Genomic DNA, 22,083 nt, shown 5'->3' with positions numbered 1-22,083 from the left:
ATCAATGAACACGTGTATATTGATAATGTCATCTTGGTTACGGAATATACAGTAATTAAACGAATCACAAAATGAAATTACAAGAAAATGAAAAAGAACTAAAGAATGTCATTTCATACAAGAATTTTATGATACAGCAGAGCACCAAGAAGAGGCTGTGATCAGAATCCTATCTTGCCACCCTAGAGAGATAGCTTTGCCATTCTCTCTTTCAAAAACTCTAAAACCACCATTTTCTCCATCAAACTTGATAGGGCAACAATGGCTTCTGATTTTCAGCAGCAGCTTCGCCTGCATCACAGCCCTGCAGCTCTGCTCAACACCCACAAAGCCCCTCCTCTCCATCCTCCCACTCCATGTCTCCATCTTCTCAAATCTTGGACAAGATTCTTCGTCGTCTCCATCGTAGTTTATGACACTCCTAATCTCCCTCCCTAGATGATCCCTCTCAATGCTCAGCCTCTCAGCGCTGTCTAATGGAAGGCAGTCATCCAATGAGTCAAAAATGGCTGCAAATTGGTGCAGTGACTCCATGAATCTTGGTAGAAACTTGTTGCTGCTACATTTTCCTTCTTGCTCGACTAGAACGATAACCGACGGCTTGAGAGAGTGGACATAGCTTAGAGTTTCTGAGATTTTGGAGAGAGTTTTGAGTGAGGTGAGATGGAAGACTAAGTTTACAGCAACCGTCTCATTCTTCCTCTTCTTCACCTTCACATTCTTGGATCCTCTAACTAGGCCATGGAACTCGAAAACGAGATTGCAGAAGCCTTTAGCAAAGCTCACCAATCTTGATTCAGTTTCTTGAATTTCCTCCATATGGGGGCCAAAGGCAGTGATCCTTAAGGAAATCTTGTTTGTGGGGGTGGCGTTTTCTGAGAGGGATTGCATGAGGGAGGGCCATTGGAAGCCGTAGGAGACGTCGAAATCGACAACATGGAGAGCCCTACTGCTTGCATCTCTCTGGAAGGCTTCGAGAATGGCTTGGTTTGCTGTGAAGTGAGCAAACTGGAAGAATGGTGAGGCTTTGTAGAGAGATGTGAAGGCGGAGAAGGCCTCCGAGGGCGAGGGGGGCTTCATTATGGCGTCGTAGAAGGGGGATTTTCGGGTGAGGAGGTGGGCGAGGAGGGCGTCCGCGAAGTAGGCAGCGACTCTTTGAACGGAGTCGCCTCTCAAAGAGACGTGCTCGTAGAGTTGGCGGAGGTTTTCGACTCCGGATGTTGCGTTTTTCTCGTTGACGGAGGTGGCGGCGATGAGGAGGGAGTGGATCAAGTGCAGCCCCTTTGCATCGGTATCTTGTCTCTTGTTGTGATGATCCGCCTTTAGCATTCTCTCTCTCATTTGGAGGAGGCCCAAGATCTTGCCCTCCTCTTCATCACTCGAGCTCGAGTAGTTTGATATTTCTATTATGTTCCTTTTCCTCTTCCCCTCGCGGTTGTGATCGTGGGCCGGGGCTATGGAGAGTCTGAGGGTCAAGAACTCCTCCTCCTCCATCTCCAACATGAGAGACAAAACAGATCGAGAGGTTTGGTTTCTAGAGAGAGGGGAATTTCATGACCCAACATCATTTACTTGAATTGTTCCATATTCATACGTATAGTGATGGAGAAAGAAAAGGTATCTTTCTTGGGCTTAATATTCAACGTTCAAGGTCAAGAATTGGATTGCAATTTTTTTTTTTCTTTTTCCGTTGTTTGAACGCTGCGAAAAGGGTATATGTAGTGTCGGGGCAGGTCGGAGAGGTCAAGAAATGACATGTATATGCTGTCGAGAAATCATAAAATAAATTGGAGCATCTAATATACCAACCGTCGGCATCGAGACTTTGTCCAATTTGCACAAAATCTCATGTTCCAACTTCTAGATTCTTTCTTTCCTCAAAATTTATTTAATTTTTTTTAAAAAACTTCTAGATTCTTTCTTCTCCAACATTTAAAACCAAATTTATTTGACTTTCCGTCATACGAAAATAGTTGTGAGAAAGAGGTTGGAAAGTGGTACAGGGTTTGGTTTCTCTGTTTGACGATAATTGGACATTTTTATGCGTTTTAAGATAGCTATTGTATTTTCCATGCATATATAGATGCCAAGTTTTGCTGCCGAAAAACGTCGTTTGGCAGCTGTCGCGGATGTCTAAATATGAGGTGGATCCCAAAGGCGGGGAAAGAACGGATGAAATCTTTGTCCCACAATTTAGTAGAGTATGTATCATGGTGTATCATTCCTAATTTTTTTATTTTATAATTATTTTTTATACAATAAAAATTATTGTTATATATGAACTATAATTAATATTTGTCACTAAAAATTAAAATTTAAAAAAATTATATACCCTAACTTTGAATTAATTAACCCAAATAATCTATTATTAATTCAAATAAATCTATACTAATAGAATAAGAGCCTAAGGCATTCTAAGGCACAACTTGTGGATTGCCTATTTTACCCTTATTACATATTTTATTTTAAAGTTATTTTACATATTATATATTTATAAGAATATATTAATTCATAAGATATTACATTAAATCTATGTGATATATATCTATAGTTATTGATAAGGCTTATAGATAAATTTATTCATTCAATAAATTATTTAATAAAAGTAATGAATTAATAAAATTTCAAAAATAATAAATTATCAAATAAAATAACATTAATTACACGTACAACGTACGTTCTTTCTGCTAGTATAAAAAAATAATTATAAATCCTATTTGGATGAGTGAACCCTTGTTAATTATCTTTATATTATATTAAAGTATAATAAATTAAAATTGAAAAAAATAATTAAAAATTACAATAAATTAAGAGTGGTATATGATGCTACACACTAAATTATGAAATAGAGAATCTTATTGCGGCAACACTTTTGTTGTAGAGCTGACGTGGAGCATTAGACAATCATGTCCAAAGTAAATGGAGTAATAAATTGGAAACTTTGAACTCAAATAAAAGATAGGCATCTGATTGTAAAAAAACAAAATTGAATATTTGAAAGATTATATTATTGAATAAGCTCAAAATTATTCAATTCGTCAAGATATGTGGTACTAGATCATTTTTATTTATGGAAGTTATCATTCAAAGTAATTGTGGGTGGGTCACTCATATTATTTGCCTATTATATTGGAATATGATGTATGCATTATCATCAATGGTCTTAAGTCATGAGTTGGTAGGTCAAATAGGGCCCCTTCTAAAAAGTTCTATATCTAAAAGGTATGCAGTTTTTAGATTGTGATATAGGGGTAAATTAGTCATTGCCTTTCACAAAAATTAAAAGAAAACAGAGAATTCTTGCATATGGCTCGTAACCAACTACTTACGTTCAAAACAATAAAATACAGCTTATCAACATCCGTTGATAAGATGTTTCTACATAATTTTAATAAAATGTGAATGAAGTTGTTAGTGGAGTAAGGGCTCATTTTAAATATAAGTGGAGTTGTGTGAGTTCTACTATTATATATGAAAGTGAAAAAAAATTGTAGACAAATCAAAAGGAAAATTATGGTAATTTTTTTATGAACCAAATGAGCAATAAATTTAGAAGTGGGTGATTGAAAACAAAACGTTAATTAATTCACCAAAATGATAATAAATATAAATATATACAATTACAATAAATGTGATTATTTGTATTCGATCAAAAGGTACTGAATTCTCTTTTGAATAAGGTCCTCAAAAGGAGAAGGAATGGTGGAAGTATATATATAGAGAATTGATCCAATAGGATAAAAACTTAAAATGAGAAATGAGATGAATTTAGGAGCCCATATTAACTTTGATTTTATTTTTCGAAATATATTAAAGGTTATAATGATAATTTGTTAATTATTGTAACTGATTATTTCTTAATTTATGCTTTATGTAATCACGTTAATTATGGTTACACAAATTTAAAAGTTTATCTTTACGTATTCACATATTTTTTATTATCCGCAATTATCTATGGATTGCACATAATTACATAATTCATGCATTACAATTTCATCTTGGCCAACATGGGAATCTTGCCTCAAAAAAAGACATGGGAATCTCAGGTAATTTTTTTGCATGTTAAACCGCAGTGTTAAGATTATATAAAACGTCTCTTCATCCTTCATCCTTCTTTCTTCATTTGTCATATTATGTACAAGTGTGTTAACATAATCTACGATTATTCTAAAAAAAAAAAATCAAATTTTTTCGATAATGTGTTATTATTAATTTATTATACACCTAATATTCAGCGAATGATGAGGCCTAGCTCAAGTGACAAAGTTGAGTCACTCAAAGACGCTCATTTGTGAGAGATCTTAGGTTGTTTATTTGAATATATAATAAATACATTGGTTGTCATATACTCCCTAGACCATGATAAATGTGGTGTGAATGGGAGGCATGAGTTTTAAAAAAATATTGAAAATAATAAATAAGTCTATATAAAATCTAGGAATAAGCTGCTTGTAATTCACGAATAACTATTCAAATTTGGGTTTGAATCATGAAGGAGTCGAAAATTTTACCATATTAACTGAATATGACTATTCGTGCATTATACAAGCAGCTTATTCGTAAATTTATTTATTCTCATTTCTAAAAAAAAGATAACATTCTCACTATATATATATATATAGGACAGAGCTAAAATAAGAGCATTTCTTAAAATATATACTATATATATATTACAAATTCTAATATATGAATATCCGTACAATCCGGACCACTCAGCGCAGTGGTTTGCCATGTGGATGTATGTATGGAGACCTTCTTTATATAGTTGTAGGGGCGATTTTGGGCCCTGCGTGAGATGGTCGATTGTGCAGGGCCCCGAAAAAATCGGAGCTCCAACAATATATAGATTCACATAGGTATTATATGTACATGTATTTAATAATTATAACTTATGTAATTGTTGAATTGTTTAATATAGCACATTGATAAAGGTTGTCGTTTATATACTCTTGACCCGGGATAATTCCTGCTAACATTATGTATGCAAATAGGGATGGCAATCGGGTACGACGGATACGGATAATTTCTATCCATACCCATACTCACGAACTAAATGGATAGTGATTTTTAACCACGAAACTATCCATGGATATCAAATGGTATCCAAACTCGTCACCCGCGGATACCCGCTACCCGTCGAATACCTGCCACCCGCTATCCGTCGAATACCCGCCACCCACTATCCGTCAGATACCCGCCACCCACTATCCATTGGATACCCGCGAAATAAAATTTAATTATAAATTTATAACAACTTTAATTGGTAGTTGACGGGTATTTCACAGGTAATTGGCGGGTATTTTCGTAGATATTTTTTGCAGGTAAATGGGTTTCGCGGGTATGAATAGTAAGTATCCAAATTCATACCCACGAACTAAATGGATAGTGAATTGCAACCACGAAACTATCTGTGGATATTAAATGCCTTTCAAACCCACTCTAATAATAGGTTTGAATTTTCGCAGGTATCCATTACCCGCGGGTAAATTGACATCCCTATATGTAAATATTTCGTTTATATGGCTCAACGGAATTTTTATGAGAAGGCCTAGCTTTTTTTGTTCAATTAGCTTTAGATGTTTCACCATACCACACGCTTTTAATGAAAGTACGTATTTAATTTTAGAGCAAGGTAATTTCTTTAAAATTTTGATTTTTAAATGATTGTGACATAGTTTTTTATATATTTATTAAGTAATTTGAAAAAAAAAATATTATCTAATTAAATATTTTTAATGGGATGTTAGCCCCAAAATATGTGAACTTTGCTCCAATTCTTGTTTTGCCTCCTAGCTTTCCATAGTTGCGAGAAAATATACCAACTTTGAGATTTGTCTCAAATTGCACTTTTCCATGTCTTGAATATTTAGATTAACCCCTCTTGAATGATCTTTTGTAAATTCACCCCAGAAAATTTTTTAAGACAATTTATACCTAAAACATGTATAAGTTTGGGCTTGAATGGTATATCGGCTGGAAACTTTCCTCGTGCCCGATAGATTACCTGGTAATCTGGGTCTGGACTGTGAGACAACGCCACGTACTTTCGAGCAAAAAACAGTTTAAAAGATCCTTGTTTAAAATGGTATCAGAGCGGGTTTTTATAGAGGAATTATATAATTTTTAGTTTATTTTATTATTAACCCATGTGGGAGGAGACTCCATTAAAAGTTTATGGATCCGGACGAGTGTCCGAGATGTGTACCATACAGGAATTCTCTCCAACATTTGGAGAGTGAAATTACCCGTCTACTAGACGGACTCAACTGGAACAATCGAGCCCTCGTTACCAACGTACGACGAGGAGAAGATGTCGAGATTATTCGTGATATTATCACGAGTATCCAATTCTACCATGAGAACCTCATGGGACTCGCCGCCACCAGAACGGCGATTGAACGGACCAGAGACGAGGCCCATCAGTCACACGATTGATGGAACAAAAAGACAAGGCGGGAGTAGCTTATCCGAGCTACCACAAGATCGAGCCAGACTCTTCCGACAACGTCAACTTGCGGGAGATTCAGAAAACGGTGGAATATTACGGCAACAAGCTGTATGAACTACCGATGGAGATAAGCAGAATATCACTCAAACAAGAGGAAATCCTAACCCTCTTGCGTGATATCCAAAGAAAGGTGGAGGAGATCGAAAGGCGAAAACCATGTTCCGGAAGAATTCGGAATCAATGGTCCAAAGACCCAACGAATCTTTCTCTATTTGATGCAACACCCCAGGAGTTGCAGCCAAAGGACATAATCCGAATCATGAAAGGCAAATATCATGAATAGCCTTGACAGAATCGGATTAGAAGATCTACAAGAGTTAGCAGAATCTTTTGCTAACCTCAATATGGTTGATCTAAAGATGAACCAAGGAGATGAGGGCCCCAAAATTGAGCCTCAAGGAGAAGAATCGTCAGGAAAAGGGTCAGCCCAAGACGATGCAAGCCAGTTCCAACGAACCCGACGACGGAGGCCTCAGATGCAGAATACTCCTGTTGGAAAGGTCACACTGGAACCAGTCCATCCATATGGATTGATCCTCAACCTCGACGAAGCCAGCTTCAAAGAATGGGAGGGTCTCATCGACGAATGGGCTTCATCATTAAAAGTCGTAATCGCTACAATTGATTACGATAAGAAAGAATTTGCCAGAGTCTTCGAAGCCAGTTTGGCAGGAATGGCAAAACAATACTGGGACAAACTTGAGGTTCCAGTAAGGGAAGAAATGTTTAGTAGTACATCCATGTATGACATCATCAAGGAGATTACTAAGCAAATTAAAATCCATTTCTTGGGAATGGATTTTTTCGAAGGATTCGCAGAGGAGAAGCGCAAGAAATATCAACAGGCACTTCACAATCTGAGATTGATGGTGCTGGAGCCAAAAGCTCTCGATGAATTTCTGCGCCTTTATACCCTATATGTTCATATGGGGGAAGTGGAAGATCAGACGGCCATGGACCTCTTTTTCCCAAAGTTTCCAAGTCCATGGAGAGAGATGCTCATCAAGGAGTATGTTTCACCCGGGGGATATCCCCTCGATAGTGCTTCAAGGAGGATGTCTTATGTCCACAAGAAGCTGTCCGAATGGTGCCAGAAGGCAGCGGACCAGAGGAATCTCAAGAGATTGAGGAGACTCAACAAGAAATCCCCATTGATGTGCGACAACATTGATCTTCCAACAGAGATTGGTGCTGAGTTGCTGTATCAAAAGAGGAGCCGAAAGAAACATAGGTATCAACCCTATGAAAGAAAGTCCAGAAGGAGTTCTTGGAAGCCAAGAACCATGTGGACCAGACAGAAAGCACGCTCCTACAAATCAGGCCAACGGAGCGGACCATCAAGAAACCGATTCTCAAATCAAAAGAGAATCCCGGCGAGGAAAACTTTCAGGCGTACCCAAGCCAAAGCAAATGAAAGTTTTAAAGATTGCAACTGCTGGTCGTGCGGTGCTAAGGGGCATATTTCAACCAATTGCCCAGACAACGAGAAAAGGGAGATAAAAAGATTCGAATCCACACCGGATATCGAAGATGCTATCTACCACCAGAAATTGATACCCGTGTATCAATTCGAAGATATATCCTCTGATGAGAGTATATATGAGCAAGAAGAGGTCTTTAGTTCTGAGGATTCGGAGATGACCGATGGATCAACCGGAGACGAGTCAGACTAAAGAGAAACGCGAGGTTCATCACACCCAGAAGGAGGATCAGAATGGATTTACCAGCCATTTTCTGATTCCACAAGAAGAGGTGGTAAAGAAGCTCGTAAAGAAACTCAATAGGGAAACTGGAGAGGTACAAACATACCAAGGGTTTTCCAATGGGAGATTGAATCGAGTTTTTAATAGCTTGATTCCATCCAAGAGGAAGCATCATGTCTATTTCGGGGTCACAAACCGAGAAATGGCGCTTCCAATTGAAAGTACAAGTAATCAGGTGGAGATCCAGCTGGTTCCTGCTGAAGATATTATGCAGGATCTTAAGAAAATGAAGCCAGAAGTCGCTAGCACGATTAAATGGATTCATATTGGAGCAATCCAGTTGGTAATCAAATCGTCCCTCTCCCCAGGGACAGATCAACCAATTGATGTCGCACTCTGCGACAAAAGAATCAGAGATACAAGAGCATCAGTTCTTGGAGCCTTTTCAGGCAATCTCTACGCCGAGAGGATTATAACCGAGTTCTACCCGCAGATCGCTTATAATCTACAGGATTCATCCTTCAGCCGAGCCCTGACTCTCTATCAGGACTACAAAAAGAAGGAGTTAATGACGGGAGGAAATAGGCCATACTCGCTGACTTACCAAGTCTCGTATGCCTTGTCAAATTCCCATCATACAGAGTTATTTCTGGGAAAAGAATTTATTGAAATTCCAGAAATATTTAAGGAAGTGGCCAAAGCAGTCAATCCAAACCGAGTGGAGATTCCTCAGATCGGAGAAATCGATATCGATATTGGAGACAAGCAGGTGCTAAACCATACCCAGAGTCTCAGACTGGGAGCACCAAGGCTATCATTCCAAGGAAATAGGCTTACTTCAGGGCCTATTACAAGAAGTTTCTCTCAGTCATACGAGAGAAGGGCGATACAGGAAACACCAGCTCCAGACATGAGGGTCAAACTCAAATGTCCCGAAGGATGGAGACAGGTATCCACAAGATTTGATACAACAAACAAGGAAAACAAGTTTCCTTGTAGTTCGTTGTATTATTTGGCAAATCCAGGAGACAACCGATACATCGGAACTCTGAAGGTCGGAGGTTTTGAAATTCAGACTGAAGGCCAAGCCGGACCGGAGACAGACGTCCTAATCTTAGGACGAGATTTCCTTGACAAATACAAGCCATGGTCATAGAAATCAGGAGGAATGGAGATTACAATCGGACGCCAAAGATTGATGATCCAATGACAAGTCCATTCTCGATATACATCTCTGTAGGGATGTTATATGAGAAATTCAAAGCAGAATATTTTGCTGCTTATGTGGATTCAGGAGCAGGAATCTGTACAGCAAAACGAGGAGTCTTCCCAGCAGAAGTGGAAGAAGATCTACCTCGGATTGCAGGAAGAGATTTCTCCAAAAAGATTTTGCTTCTATCAAAAGGAGTAAAACAAACGGAAATATTGATCGGCGGAGCAGGACAGACACCTTGGTACAAGGTCAAAACTCCACCAATTTATTTCCATGATACCGGAGCAGATATATTATTTGGAAATAATTTTCTGCAAAGCTTCAAGAGGTATATACAGGACAATGAAGCAAGGAGGCTAGTGTTCACAACCAATTGTGATCACAAAATCATTGTGCAAAGGCTCAATGGAGCTTTTCATCGCTCAATGCCAATCAAATTCCGCAGCAAGCGTGGTGATGATGGCAGACTCCGGAGACCTCAAATGAAGGATCAAAGGAGATTCGGCGAGGTTTTGCTCAAATGCAGAACTGAGGGATTCCCAAATCTCTCTGAGGAAGAAACTCAAATCCTCAAAGTATCCCTGATATCACACAAAGATATCAAGGAAGAAGAACAGGTGTCCATAGCCGATGTCAAAAGGAGAATCCAAAAGTGTTACCACGAGGATCCTTTGGCATGGTGGGACAAGAACCAGCTCAGAGCAACCTTGAAAGTCAAAACTGGAAAGGAATATGAGCTCGTAAGGTTCAGACCTATCCTGATGAACCCTCAAGATCAACAGGATATATGAGTATAATCAAGGAACACCTTGATTTGAAATTGATTGAAGAAGGAAGATCACCCTACAGCAGTCCTGGATTTCTGGTGAGAAATCATGGGGAGATCAAGCGAGGAAAGCCAAGATTGGTCATTAATTATAAAGGGATTAATGACATTCTTGAGTTTGACGGATATTTCATCCCAAGCAGAGAACACCTCATCAACTGCATTAGAAGTGCAAGGGTATTCTCAAAGTTCGACTGCAAATCAGGCTTCTACCAGATTCGCATGGAAGAAGGGAGTAAGAAGTTCACAGCCTTCTCAACTCCACAAGGACATTATGTCTGGAATGTCATGCCAATGGGGTTAGCCAACGCGCCTCAGATATTCCAAAGGAAGATGGATAATCTCTTCAAAGATTATTCTTCGTTTATGTTTGTTTACATTGATGACATCCTTATTGCATCAAAAAACATTCATGAACATGTCAGGCATCTAGAGATATTTGCGGATGTTTGTCAACAAGAAGGACTAGTGCTGTCAGAAAAGAAGGCAGTCATAGCCACCCAGAAGATGGAGTTTCTGGGGATTGAGATCGATGAATTGGGGATAATTCTACAAGATCATATTGTGGAAAAAGGCCAGGGATTTCCGGAGGATCTCAAGGAGAAAAAACAGCTCCAAAGCTTTCTCGGAGTTGTCAATTTTGCAGGGATGTTTATCAAAAACCTTGCAGAACATAGAAAGATCTTCAGTCCACTTCTGAAGAAAGATGTTCCATTCATTTGGAAGGAGGAACATCGGGAGGGTATAAAGAAGTTGAAAGAGATTTGCAAAAATCTCCCGAAGCTTTCAATACCACAAGACGAAGATGACTTAGTCCTCTATACAGATGCGAGTGATTTCTGGTGGGCAGCTGTGCTCACAAAGATCACCCCTTATGGAGAAGAACCTTGCAGATACTGTAGCGGTCTTTTCTCCGACGACGAAGCTGTGCGATGGCACACCAACGAAAAGGAATTCTTTGCAGTGCGAAAGGCGTTTAAAAAATGGCCGCTTTTCTTACTTGCTAAGAAATTTGTTTTGAAAGTAGATAACACTAACGTTAAAGCTTTCTTAACAAAAAAGATTGAATCTAAGCCTGAGAAATCTAGATTGCTTAGATGGCAAGCAGAATGTCAGTATTATGATTATGATATTGTCATTTTGAAATCTGATCAGAATGTTCTTGCAGATTTCCTTACAAGGGATGGAGCTCCCTGAAGTGGAGGCCATCGGGGCAATACAAGGGCAGCTCTTCGAAAGTTTAGAGCTGCTACAACAAGAATGGCAGAAGTGTGTTCTACACACTAAACAAGCAGGAAAGATACAAGCGGCTGACGAAGCCCGAGTATCCAACCAAATTGATGCTTGCTTCATGAAGATGTTCAATCTTCAAGAAGCACTCGACAAGCCGCTCTTGCGCGTTATCCGAGACAATCGGATTAAAGCAATACTTTCCGTACAGGGCGGATTACCTGTAGCAGGGGATTCAAGTACCCCTAGCACAAGTCCTGAGACAATGGTTTCACAGCCAGACTCTCGAGGAAAAGATGTTGTTAAGGGGTCACACCCTGAATCAACATGTCAACCCTCCACCTCTGGGGTAAAAGAGGAAGAGATCAATCTTAGGCCTATGACTGGCCAACTTAAGGTTGATACTGACTTTATTGAAATTTCTCCTTCTTGGCAGATGTACCAGGACAGGTGGGAGAAACTTCTCACGAGGAAGGGCATTAATCCGGGAAATTGCCGGGTTGATGTTGCCGGAAAATATCCAAGGGTTTGGACGACTCCAGGAGCCAATCCAAACGATGTCAAGGAATGGTATGAATTTGGGGCTTTGGCCTCAGTTTATACTACCGCCCCAGCCTTCACCGAGATCAAGGGTCTACCCAAATGGATCCAGAAAACGGTGTTCGACACATGGGAGAACAACGAGTCCCTCAAAAGGGGAGATGTTCTGGAATTGTACTGTTTCAGTGCAGCGCCAGAGCCAGTCGGAAAAGGAATCCGTGAAGCTTTCCACTTTATTAAGCTACGGAGACCTGATACGGGAGCCCTTAACCGGATCAAAGTTCCCGACTTTCAGGCCGCAATCGTCTCAACATTCACGGAAGATCAAATCTCCACGAGACGAGCATGGGGTCTATGGGTCTGTCTCACAGAGATGGACAAAATGAAGTCCAGATTCAAGTTCTACCAAAGCTCGGATCTAGGAACGTTCCTAGTTAATACTATGACAGGAACAACAACTCCTTTTGCCGAACAATCTTTCGAGAAGAAACGGCGAATGTTGTGGGAGAACAAGATTGCGGGGAGCCAGGAGACTCGTCGCAAATTCTGCAATATGGCTCATCTGGGCCAGTGGACTGAGAAAATCTGCGATCAATGTTCGTCGCAGAAGGAGCCAGAATTCGGCAAAGGATTCTTCCCAAAGCCGGATAGAAGGAGGTTCCGGTCTGATGAACATGATGATCATCAGACTCCAAAAGGAAGAAACCCTCGGGCACCAAAAGGCAAGGTGGCCGACAAAACAAAGTGAATCATGTGATTCACAGCAAGGATCGCACCCACAAAAGAAACGACAAAAGTGGGTGGAATGACAGGAGAACCACTCACCAAACGCTCCAAGACAAATGTGAGTGGAAAGGAAAAGCAGCCGGCCCCTACCAGCATTATCACAAGAAGATAAAGCAGGGGTCCAGCACCATGTGATGGCACTTACTTATGTCGGCAATCAAGGCGGACAAAAGAAGGTGGATGTCACAATCAAAAGAGCTGGCCACGAAGAAAGCATCCGAGGCCAACCACCAAGCAATAATAGAGTGTATCAGACCTCTATAAAACCACAAGTGCTGGAGAGAAGAAGGATCATTCGGAATTCACAACACATTTCCACACACCATTTCCTCTCTCTAGAAAATTATCTTTGTAATTTTAATTTTGTTTTCAAAGTTTTCATTTTAGTTTAGTTTCCTTTTTATTTTATGTACACAAGTATTGGCTACTATGAGTAGCTAAACAAGTTGGTCTCCTCCTTTGGGGATTATTTTATGAAATAAATTAATTATTATATAATTCCTCTATAAACGCTTAGTTTTTGTCCAACTATTCCGGGTTGAGTAAAAATATTTTCTTTATTTATCCAATATATTATTTAGTCGGCACTTAGTGAAGGAGAAGGGTTGCAACCATCTCTTGCGAGTGTGTGGTTGGTGCGTGCCGGGTGGGCAGACGAGCCGTAAAACGCAACAGAACTGACTCCTGAAGAAGACCAGTCGACAAAGGTATAATGTTGGTTTAAATTTAAGATTTATTTCGAAGTGTTACGGAAGCATGTTGGGCCTGATTAATTGTTAAACTGTTTTAAGAATTCATTATGAGGGTATTTTGTCTTGGTTTTGTAATTGTTGGGGTTATTCTGCAATTTTTTATTCTTGAGGGGTCAATTTCTAATAATTTGAAAATGGGATTGTTAAGATTGGCTACAATTTGAAAGGTGATATATTTCTTGGCAAAGATTGAAAGGTTAGAGGCAAAATGAGAATTGAGTTAAAGTTGGTATATTTTGAGGCCAATTATCCATTTTTAATTTATAATTTTTTTTACAATTATAATTGAAAGCTCAAATTTAGGAATTTGCACGGGCCCATAGCTCCGTCTCTCTATAGGGGTGTGTGTGTGTAAGAGAGAGATGTAATCTGTTCACATGATTATGGAATATGTCTTTGTCACTAGCGTTGAAGGGGATTTGTATTTTAGTTCGAGAATCTTGATAGAAAATATATATAATATCTGTCGTTTTAAATAATAAAATATAAGATCTCGTGATCCAGCAATGTTAGAGAATTCTTTGATCATCAATCGAAAGAATCACAATTTTTGGACGTTAATGTTTCGAATTATGTATTTGGAGTTTTATGTATACTTAATATTCTTTATTTTCTGTTTTTCGTATTTTCTAGAAAACAAGTCTGAAGCATATATATATTTATGCATGTTTCATGTCTAAACTTAATTTGAGACAGTTAAGCCATTGACATAATATATATCACTGATTATTGGGTGCGACCGTCGCATCCCATGCAACGGGTTGACCCGCGCCCCAAACCCGCCCTCCTGACTCGGAACCCTAACACGCGTGGGTTTGATCCATGCTTCTAAGAGCATCCACAATGCTTGCACCCATAGTGGGTGCAATACCATGGGTCCCACTTCTATTGCACCCACTCCCACAATGGTATTGCACTCACTATGGGTGCAATAGATTTTATTTTATTTTTGAATTAGTTTTATTCTAGTTTCCATTTTACAATAATTAAGAAATTAAAATTTCATTGAATTAAAATTCAAATCCTACATTGTTAGAAATAAAAGAAATACAAGAAATTAAAATCCTAAATTACTTAAATTAAAACAAACATAAAATAAAAAATCCTAAAAATCTACGGGATGTTGTGTCGTTTTTTTATCTCCGCCACCTTGCACATATGAAACGCCAATTCGTCGGGATTCATTTGAGAGGTGTCCCGGCTCATCAACATGCTATCGGCGAGGTCACGTTGAACTTGGGAGAACGTTTCCATTGCATTCACCATATTCGCCATGTACCCGAGAGCTTTTTGGTTATCCTCCGACGTCTCTTCGGCCTTTTTCTTGCCTTTCCGCTTGTCTCTCTTGGCCGCCTTTTGGCCTTGGGGCCGGGTGGAGATAGAGGCGTCACTAGAAGTCGTTGTGGGAAGACCGTCGGACCCCTTTGATCGTTTGTCCGAATGGACATCGGAGTGAACATCCCCGCCAAGACTTGAAAATTTCTTCGACTCGCGCAAGATCTTCCATGCATGCGAATACCGGAACGGAACACGGTACTCGGCTAGCCACATTGCCTCTGCTTGCTCCAGGATTTGAATATCACTCATGCCTGATTTCCATTGATCGTGGCATTTTTTGTGCATGGCCTCAAACCTCTTCGTATCCTTCGACACCCGTTGAAAGTGAGATTTGATTTGCGTGACGTCGCGTGAAATAGATCCTTCGGGCCTTTTAGCGTTGTACTCGGCGCAGATGGAGCCCCAAAACTTCGCCCCTTTTTGATCGGCACCCACCACAGAGTCGTGGGTGTGCTCGCAATACAAACGGCAAATTAGCACCGTTTCTGCCGGATAATAGTTGCTACGTTTGGATGCCGCCGGCATAGAAGCAATCTCCTCCACGTCGGGCTCGGGCTCGGCAACGGCGGCAAACCGGGGGTTCAAATTGGTGCCCGCCGCTTGAAAGGCATTGGATTCTTGCGTGAACGGCGAGAATCCTTGCCTGGAAGCATTTGATTCGCCGGGGGATGGATTTTGAGGATGTTCACGCCAATAGTTGCTCCAATCGCCTTCCATTGTTATTTGTTGAAATAATTTAGAAGATGAGGGGAATGGATGAATGAGGAGAATGGATGAATGATAGATGATGAAGAAGAGAATGAGGTTGTATATGTATATATAGAGGGAGTATAGAAATTACAAAAAAAAAAAAAAAAAAAAAATCAGCAACGGAAAAAAAAAAACGGTCCAAAAAACGGCTAGTTTTTAATTTTTTTTTTTTTTTTTTTCGGCCGAAAAGGGGCGCGTGTTTTACACGCCCCCTCCATCGCACCCGAAATCGGCGAGTGCGTAGCTTCGCCTCCCTCCTTCGCCCCCTCCTTCGCACCCGGGTGCGGCATCGCTGGTGGGTGCGATAGGCCGGGTTCGATCCGGCCATCGCACCCACCATTGTGGATGCTCTAATTATTACATTTGTTTATAATAATTGTTACTTTTAACAAACATAATATGTACATTTGTTCATATAAATGTATATTTATGTTAATATAAGTAGTTAACATCAATATTGTGAAGAAATATAATATTTTAAAATATTACCTTTCTTTATAATAATAATAATAATAATAATAATTGTTATTACAATAATAATTACAATTAATATAATATTTTTGAAACATTACATTTCTCCATATAAAATATTAATTTTTATTATAACAATGATTACTTTTAATAGCATAAATAATTACATTATTATTTGATCAAATAATTATTATCGTAAGAAAAAGTAATTATTGATATGTATAATATTTTATATTGAATGATGGTAAATATTTATATTAACATAAGTATGCATTTGTGCGACCAAAATACTCCTATTAGGGTTTAGTGTTCATATTTAGGGTTTAGCTTACAGGATTTAGGGTTTAGTTTACAGAAGGGTTTAGAAAATATAATACTTTATATTAAAGGGTTTAGTTTACAGAAGGGTTTAGAAAATATAATACTTTATATTAAATGAAGGTAAATACCTATATTGCACGGATTCGCGCAAAATCATACCCGTGCAGTATCCGATTCGCGCGGGGGGCGGGTGCGGGCGCGATTCGAGTGAGATTCGCACGGGATTCGCCACCTGGCGAATCCCCCCAAAAATCAAAAAAAAAAATTGGATTCGCGAATCGGGTGCGCCAATCTCGCGAATCTAGTGGTTTCCGGTGGTTGGCTTCGTAGAAGCTGCGGTCGTCGGATTTCAGAGGGCGGCGGCGGTAGGGGCGGCGACCTCCTGCCGTTGTTCGGCCTTCAAACGACGGCGGCGGTGGCGATTAGAGAGAAGAGAGGTTAGAGAGAAGAGAGAGCAGCCTTGAGAGGGTACTGTGTGGGTGTGCGACAGAGGGAAAGAGAGAGAGAGAGAGAGAGAGAGAGAGAGAGAGAGAGAGAGGTTAGAGAGAAGAGAGAGCAGTGCGTGTGATTGAGAGGAGAGTGTGCGTGTGATTGTGTGGCTAAGTGTGTGTGAGTGAGTGTGTTTTAGTGTGTGTGTGTATTAGGTTAAAATAAATTGGGCTTGGGCTTGGGTTTGGGTTTGGGCTTCTAATTAATTGCTTGTACCCTTAGTTTTATTTAAAAAGAAATTTTATGGGCTACGAAAATTTGGGCCTTTAACAAATTTTAATTCTTTAAATGGTCATATATATATATATATATATATATATATATATATATATATATATATATATATAACAGACGTATCCTTCACGAATCGCACCCTATAATTTTTGAAAATCCGTATCCCCGCATCCGAATCGTATCGCTCCCGCACCCGCCCCCTCGCACCCGTGCAACCTAGGTAAATACTTATATTTATATAAGTATACATTTATGCGAACAAATATATGTCTCATGCTTATTAAAAGTAACAATTATTATAAACAAATGTACTAATTTAGGATTCACGGTTTCGGGGGTCTGGGGCGCGGGCCGGGTTGGGCTCGGGTTGGGGCGGACCCGTCGCACTGGAGTGCGACCGTCGCACCAGAGACCGACCCAATATATATATAGGGGGTGGGTTTCGATAGAACCCTTCCTGTAAATAGTATATAGATTTAAATTTTATACATATGGCGCACCAGTACAACATACGTTTGAATAAGGTAGTATATAGTGTTGAATAACGATATTAAAAAAATTAGTAAAATTTTCGCTCCCTCCAGAATTCGAACCCATGTAAAATTTTCGTGATATATATAGGGGTAGGTTCTAGTGAGATTTGCTATTTTTCGTGAGATCGTGAGAATAATGAGTAAGATAATATATAGTGTTAGAGTTAATTTTAACTCTAACAATTATTTATTCATTTTTGAATAAATTCTTAATTTTATTTTCTTCATTAAATATTTTTTTAGAGAATTAATATCATTATTTATATATTTTTGGATATCTAAAAAGAAAAGACGAGGAGATTTAATTTGGACTTGGTCATGATACCTACGGATACTACAAAGAAGGAATAAGGAGAAGATTTAAAGCTTGCAAGACTTGGTCTTCCATGAAAGCAAGGATGTTGGTTAATTTTCTTAACCAACAAGACTACTTTGGCTCCAAGTTAAACCTAGAAGATACATCCACTACCCATGATCTCAGCCACGTTTTTCTTGTCCATCAAACATATATTGGATCTATAAATAGGGGCAAAGCTCACTGCATTCATTACCAGTCTATACAATAACATATACAAGTGTAGGAGCTCGAAGCTATTGTTCCAACATCTTACTGGACAATTAGTTCAAAACACACCTTGAGTGGGAGACTCGTGTGCCTAACATTCCTTAAGTGGGAGACTCGTTTGTTAGGGCTAGTTGATAGGTTTGTATGTTTGATTTTTCATAGGATAACTTCATTAAAGTCTGGTTGTTGCTAGCATTATTGATAGGATTAGAAGAGATTTCTTTTTCTATCAATACCACTCAATAAGAGAGATTCTATTGAGTGGTTTCACGTATCTTCATTGTAAAATGGATTTTTATAGTGAATATACAACTGCAATTAATTAACATTGCAGTATAAAAACAAGGGTTAAATATCAAACATAGAGGCCCTTATCACGTCTAGCACTCTATGGTCGAAGTCGGGTCAACTAAACCCTCGAAGTACTTAATTTCCTCCAATTAATCCCTCCGACTTAATGGCTATTTAACACCGTTAACTATTTAATTTTTTTATATATATATTTCATTGGTGGTGGGACCCACGCCTTCTTATTCACTAAGTTCGCCGGAAACACATCTGGATGCAGAAATAGTATGATAATCGCACAAATCCAAATGCAAAAATTCAAACTATAATCGCACGAATCTATATCCAACCAAATTATAATCGCATTTGCAAAAATCCAAATCCAAATTATGATAATCGCACAAATCCATCTACATAATCCTTACATAAAGTAAGAAAAACAGCAACAACAACACCTTAGCATACCCTTCTCCTCCGGAACTCAGAGGACGGGGGAGAAAGCCCCCTTCCTTGAATTCGAAAGGGAGGGAACGACCCTGGTGACCAAGTGGCACGACGACTCTAGCCGAGTCATAGGACAACACAACGACAACAGTTTCTGATAGAGTAGAATAAACGAGAGGTGACGCCGATTCACAACGGCACGACGGGCAGGACCAGTGCGCGGCGGAGATTTCGTTGAGAAATTGGCATGATTAAGGTCAACAATCCTACTATGATTGAGCTAGAGATTGTAGATGGAGGAGATGGAAGAATCGATTTGCAGATTTGAGGATAGGAATCGGTGTATTTTGCAGATTTCAGAATTGGAATTGGGGCTTCTGGATTTCTACAAGAGAAAAGTAACTGCGGTTGTTCCATTTTTTAGGAAGGATGAAGAAGATGGGGGGTTTCCCTTGGTGCACGGCAGCAGAGGTTTTTCAGAACCCGAGGCCCACCAATTTAAATTAAAAAACAAAACAAAACAAAAAAACGGACGGAGTTAACTCCCCGTAAGGGCAGAGGGATTAATTGGAGGAAATTAAGTACTTCGAGTGTTTAGTTGACCGATCTCGACCATATGGTGCTAGACGTGATAAGGGACTATATGTTAGGGGTGGATTTGATACTTAACCCTAAAAAAATCCATTGTGCGTACTTTTATTTTATGCTGCTTTTCTATTTTTCATACGATAATATTGGATTGATTGTTCAATCATTCTATCCAACATTTCTGGGTTTGCGAGAGCAACAGAACTTTCATATAGTGTTGAATAAAACAATATAGTGTTGAATAACAATATTCAAAAAATTAGTAAAATTTTCACTTCTTCCAAGATTCGAACCTAGGTAAAAAATTTCTCCTTCAGATAAATATCAGACATTTGATACATTAAATCAACACTTACAAATCAATCTAAGATCTCATCACATATAGAAGATCTCATTGGAACGCTCATCTGTATATATACTAGCATATAATTCTTTGAAATTCGACTAGAAGCAACTTAATTTATAATCCGTCTTTATATAAATAATTTTGTTAATTAAATTAATTTAACTAAATTAAATTGATAGTATATTTTAAATATTTAAATGATAATATTAATTTCAACTACTTCACCAATTAAATATTAATTTTTGATTAGAAAAACAGAAATACCTTTTCTTATATAAGTTTTTATTTGTTGAACTTTCATATAAGATCAACGTGAGATTAAAGAATTTAGAAAAATAAGAATAAGAATTTGATGTAGGATATGATGGATGGATTAATGAAATTCGTTTGTTGTTAATAATTTATGGAGTAGAATTTTTTTTATTAATTTTATACATTTTTTAATTGACCTAATTTATTGACTTAAGCATGAAAGTAATTTCTCGGTGAGAGTTCTCAAGTCTTCTTTTTTCATCTTAAAATGATCAATAGTAATTTCTGATTTCGCCTTGTGTCGTGGTGACTCGAATCCTCAACATGTTAAGTGGTGGAAATTGTCTTACCAATAGAATTGCGCTTCATTATTATGAAAATTTTGAAGGTTACGAGCTTCAACATATTATGAAAAAGTCCTCAATAAATACAAAAACAAAAATCAATAATTCGGAATACCCTTTTATCTCCTAAATGAGATTAATAATATCGGCGGAATGATCATAGAAGTTTATTATTATTTTTTTTTCTAAAATATTTGCTGTAATAATGGCTTGTACCATTTGTCATGAGCATTTAAATTCTTTTTAAAATATCAAGAAAAAAAATGTTCTAGACTTAATCAGCAGAAGAATATACAAGTTGAATATTCCTTCATCTAAACTGCCGTTTGAGGGAAGCAATGTATATATAATAACCCTCAAAGTAAATGTGAATGCTCGTGTCTTAGATTTCAACGTTGTTGAAGGTGAAAATATACGTTCATGCATATATACTTATAATTGGAACAAATTAGGAATTGCTTTGTACTGATCCGGCATTGACATTTAGGTGAGTTGGTACAATTTTGAGGGTCTATAAAACTGCAATAAAAGACAGTGTTAGGTTTAGAGTAGTGGCCCACCACGGTAATTATAATTTTAAGAATATACTATACTTTATTAATTATTTGTGATTAAGGAACTTCTTGTTCAAGTTTGGTAAATAGGGGATAATCTGGGGCGAAGATATCGATGAGGACAAATTTGTTGGGTAATATATATATATACTATATTCATAAATATGACAAACTATATGTTGATCAGTGTCTTAATCACTATCAGCATATTTTTATTTGATTCTTTTCCGTTGAACTAAGAAATGGACATACGGCTAAGTTCATAATATTCGGGAATGGTTATTATCATATAAACTAAATTCCGATAGAACATTATGAATTTGCATGAAACATCATGACTTATTTTATTCGATGACTTATCAATAAGGTTTATTTTAAGTAGTAAAGGTGAGACACCAAAGATTATTATTTGTGTGAGGTCTTGACTTTAATCTCGTATAGAGATTCCGTTTGCATGCGAGTGACTTATTTGATTATTTTAACAAAATAATTGGATCGAAAACTAGAAAATCAATAAGAAATAAACGAGACAATCGAATTACGTTGTTCGGCCAATGGCCTACGTCCATGGAGGCTGAAGTGAAGCTTTATTACTCTTTGCCGGAAAATATCACCAGAGCTAAATCAGTACACTATGAATACAAGAAACTCGATCGACTCAACACACAATATATCTCACTCACAATTCTCTCGGCTATACACTGTAATTCTCACAAAGAAGAAAACGACTAACCAACTAACTAACAGAATCGGACTTCACAGCTCATTAAAGAGCTAACGCAAAATGACGACGTTCAAATAAAGCGTAAAACCAATTACTAAAACGCTACACGACTTCATTGGAGAATAATTGCAGTTAAGTCCCCAAACTTTGAACAATAATCATAATCACCCCTGAAGCTTCGAAGACATTTCTTCAAAGAGTAGATAACAGATCCCTCTTGTAATTAATTTTCAACAAATAAATATATATATATATATATATATATATATATAGGGAAAAGTTCC

At 38.2% G+C, this 22,083-nt stretch overlaps 1 protein-coding gene across 1 annotated transcript; it reads right to left on the bottom strand.

Moving 5' to 3' along the window:
* On the bottom strand, positions 1-1,799 carry LOC131010080 (GRAS family protein RAM1-like). Its single transcript, XM_057937472.1, has one exon. The coding sequence runs from the start codon at positions 1,501-1,503 to the stop codon at positions 127-129; it is 1,377 nt and encodes a 458-aa protein (XP_057793455.1). The 5' UTR covers positions 1,504-1,799; the 3' UTR covers positions 1-126.
* Between the last annotated feature and the right edge of the window lie 20,284 nt (positions 1,800-22,083).

The sequence above is a fragment of the Salvia miltiorrhiza genome, chromosome 2, assembly GCF_028751815.1.
Source record: "Salvia miltiorrhiza cultivar Shanhuang (shh) chromosome 2, IMPLAD_Smil_shh, whole genome shotgun sequence".
Lineage (NCBI taxonomy): Eukaryota > Viridiplantae > Streptophyta > Magnoliopsida > Lamiales > Lamiaceae > Salvia > Salvia miltiorrhiza.
Note: the sequence above shows the minus strand (reverse complement) of the source record. Positions and strands in the feature narration are given on the sequence as shown.

Excerpts from the sequence above, each read along its gene's own strand:
- LOC131010080 (XM_057937472.1), bottom strand. The coding sequence starts at position 1,503 with ATGTTGGAGATGGAGGAGGAGGAGTTCTTGACCCTCAGACTCTCCATA.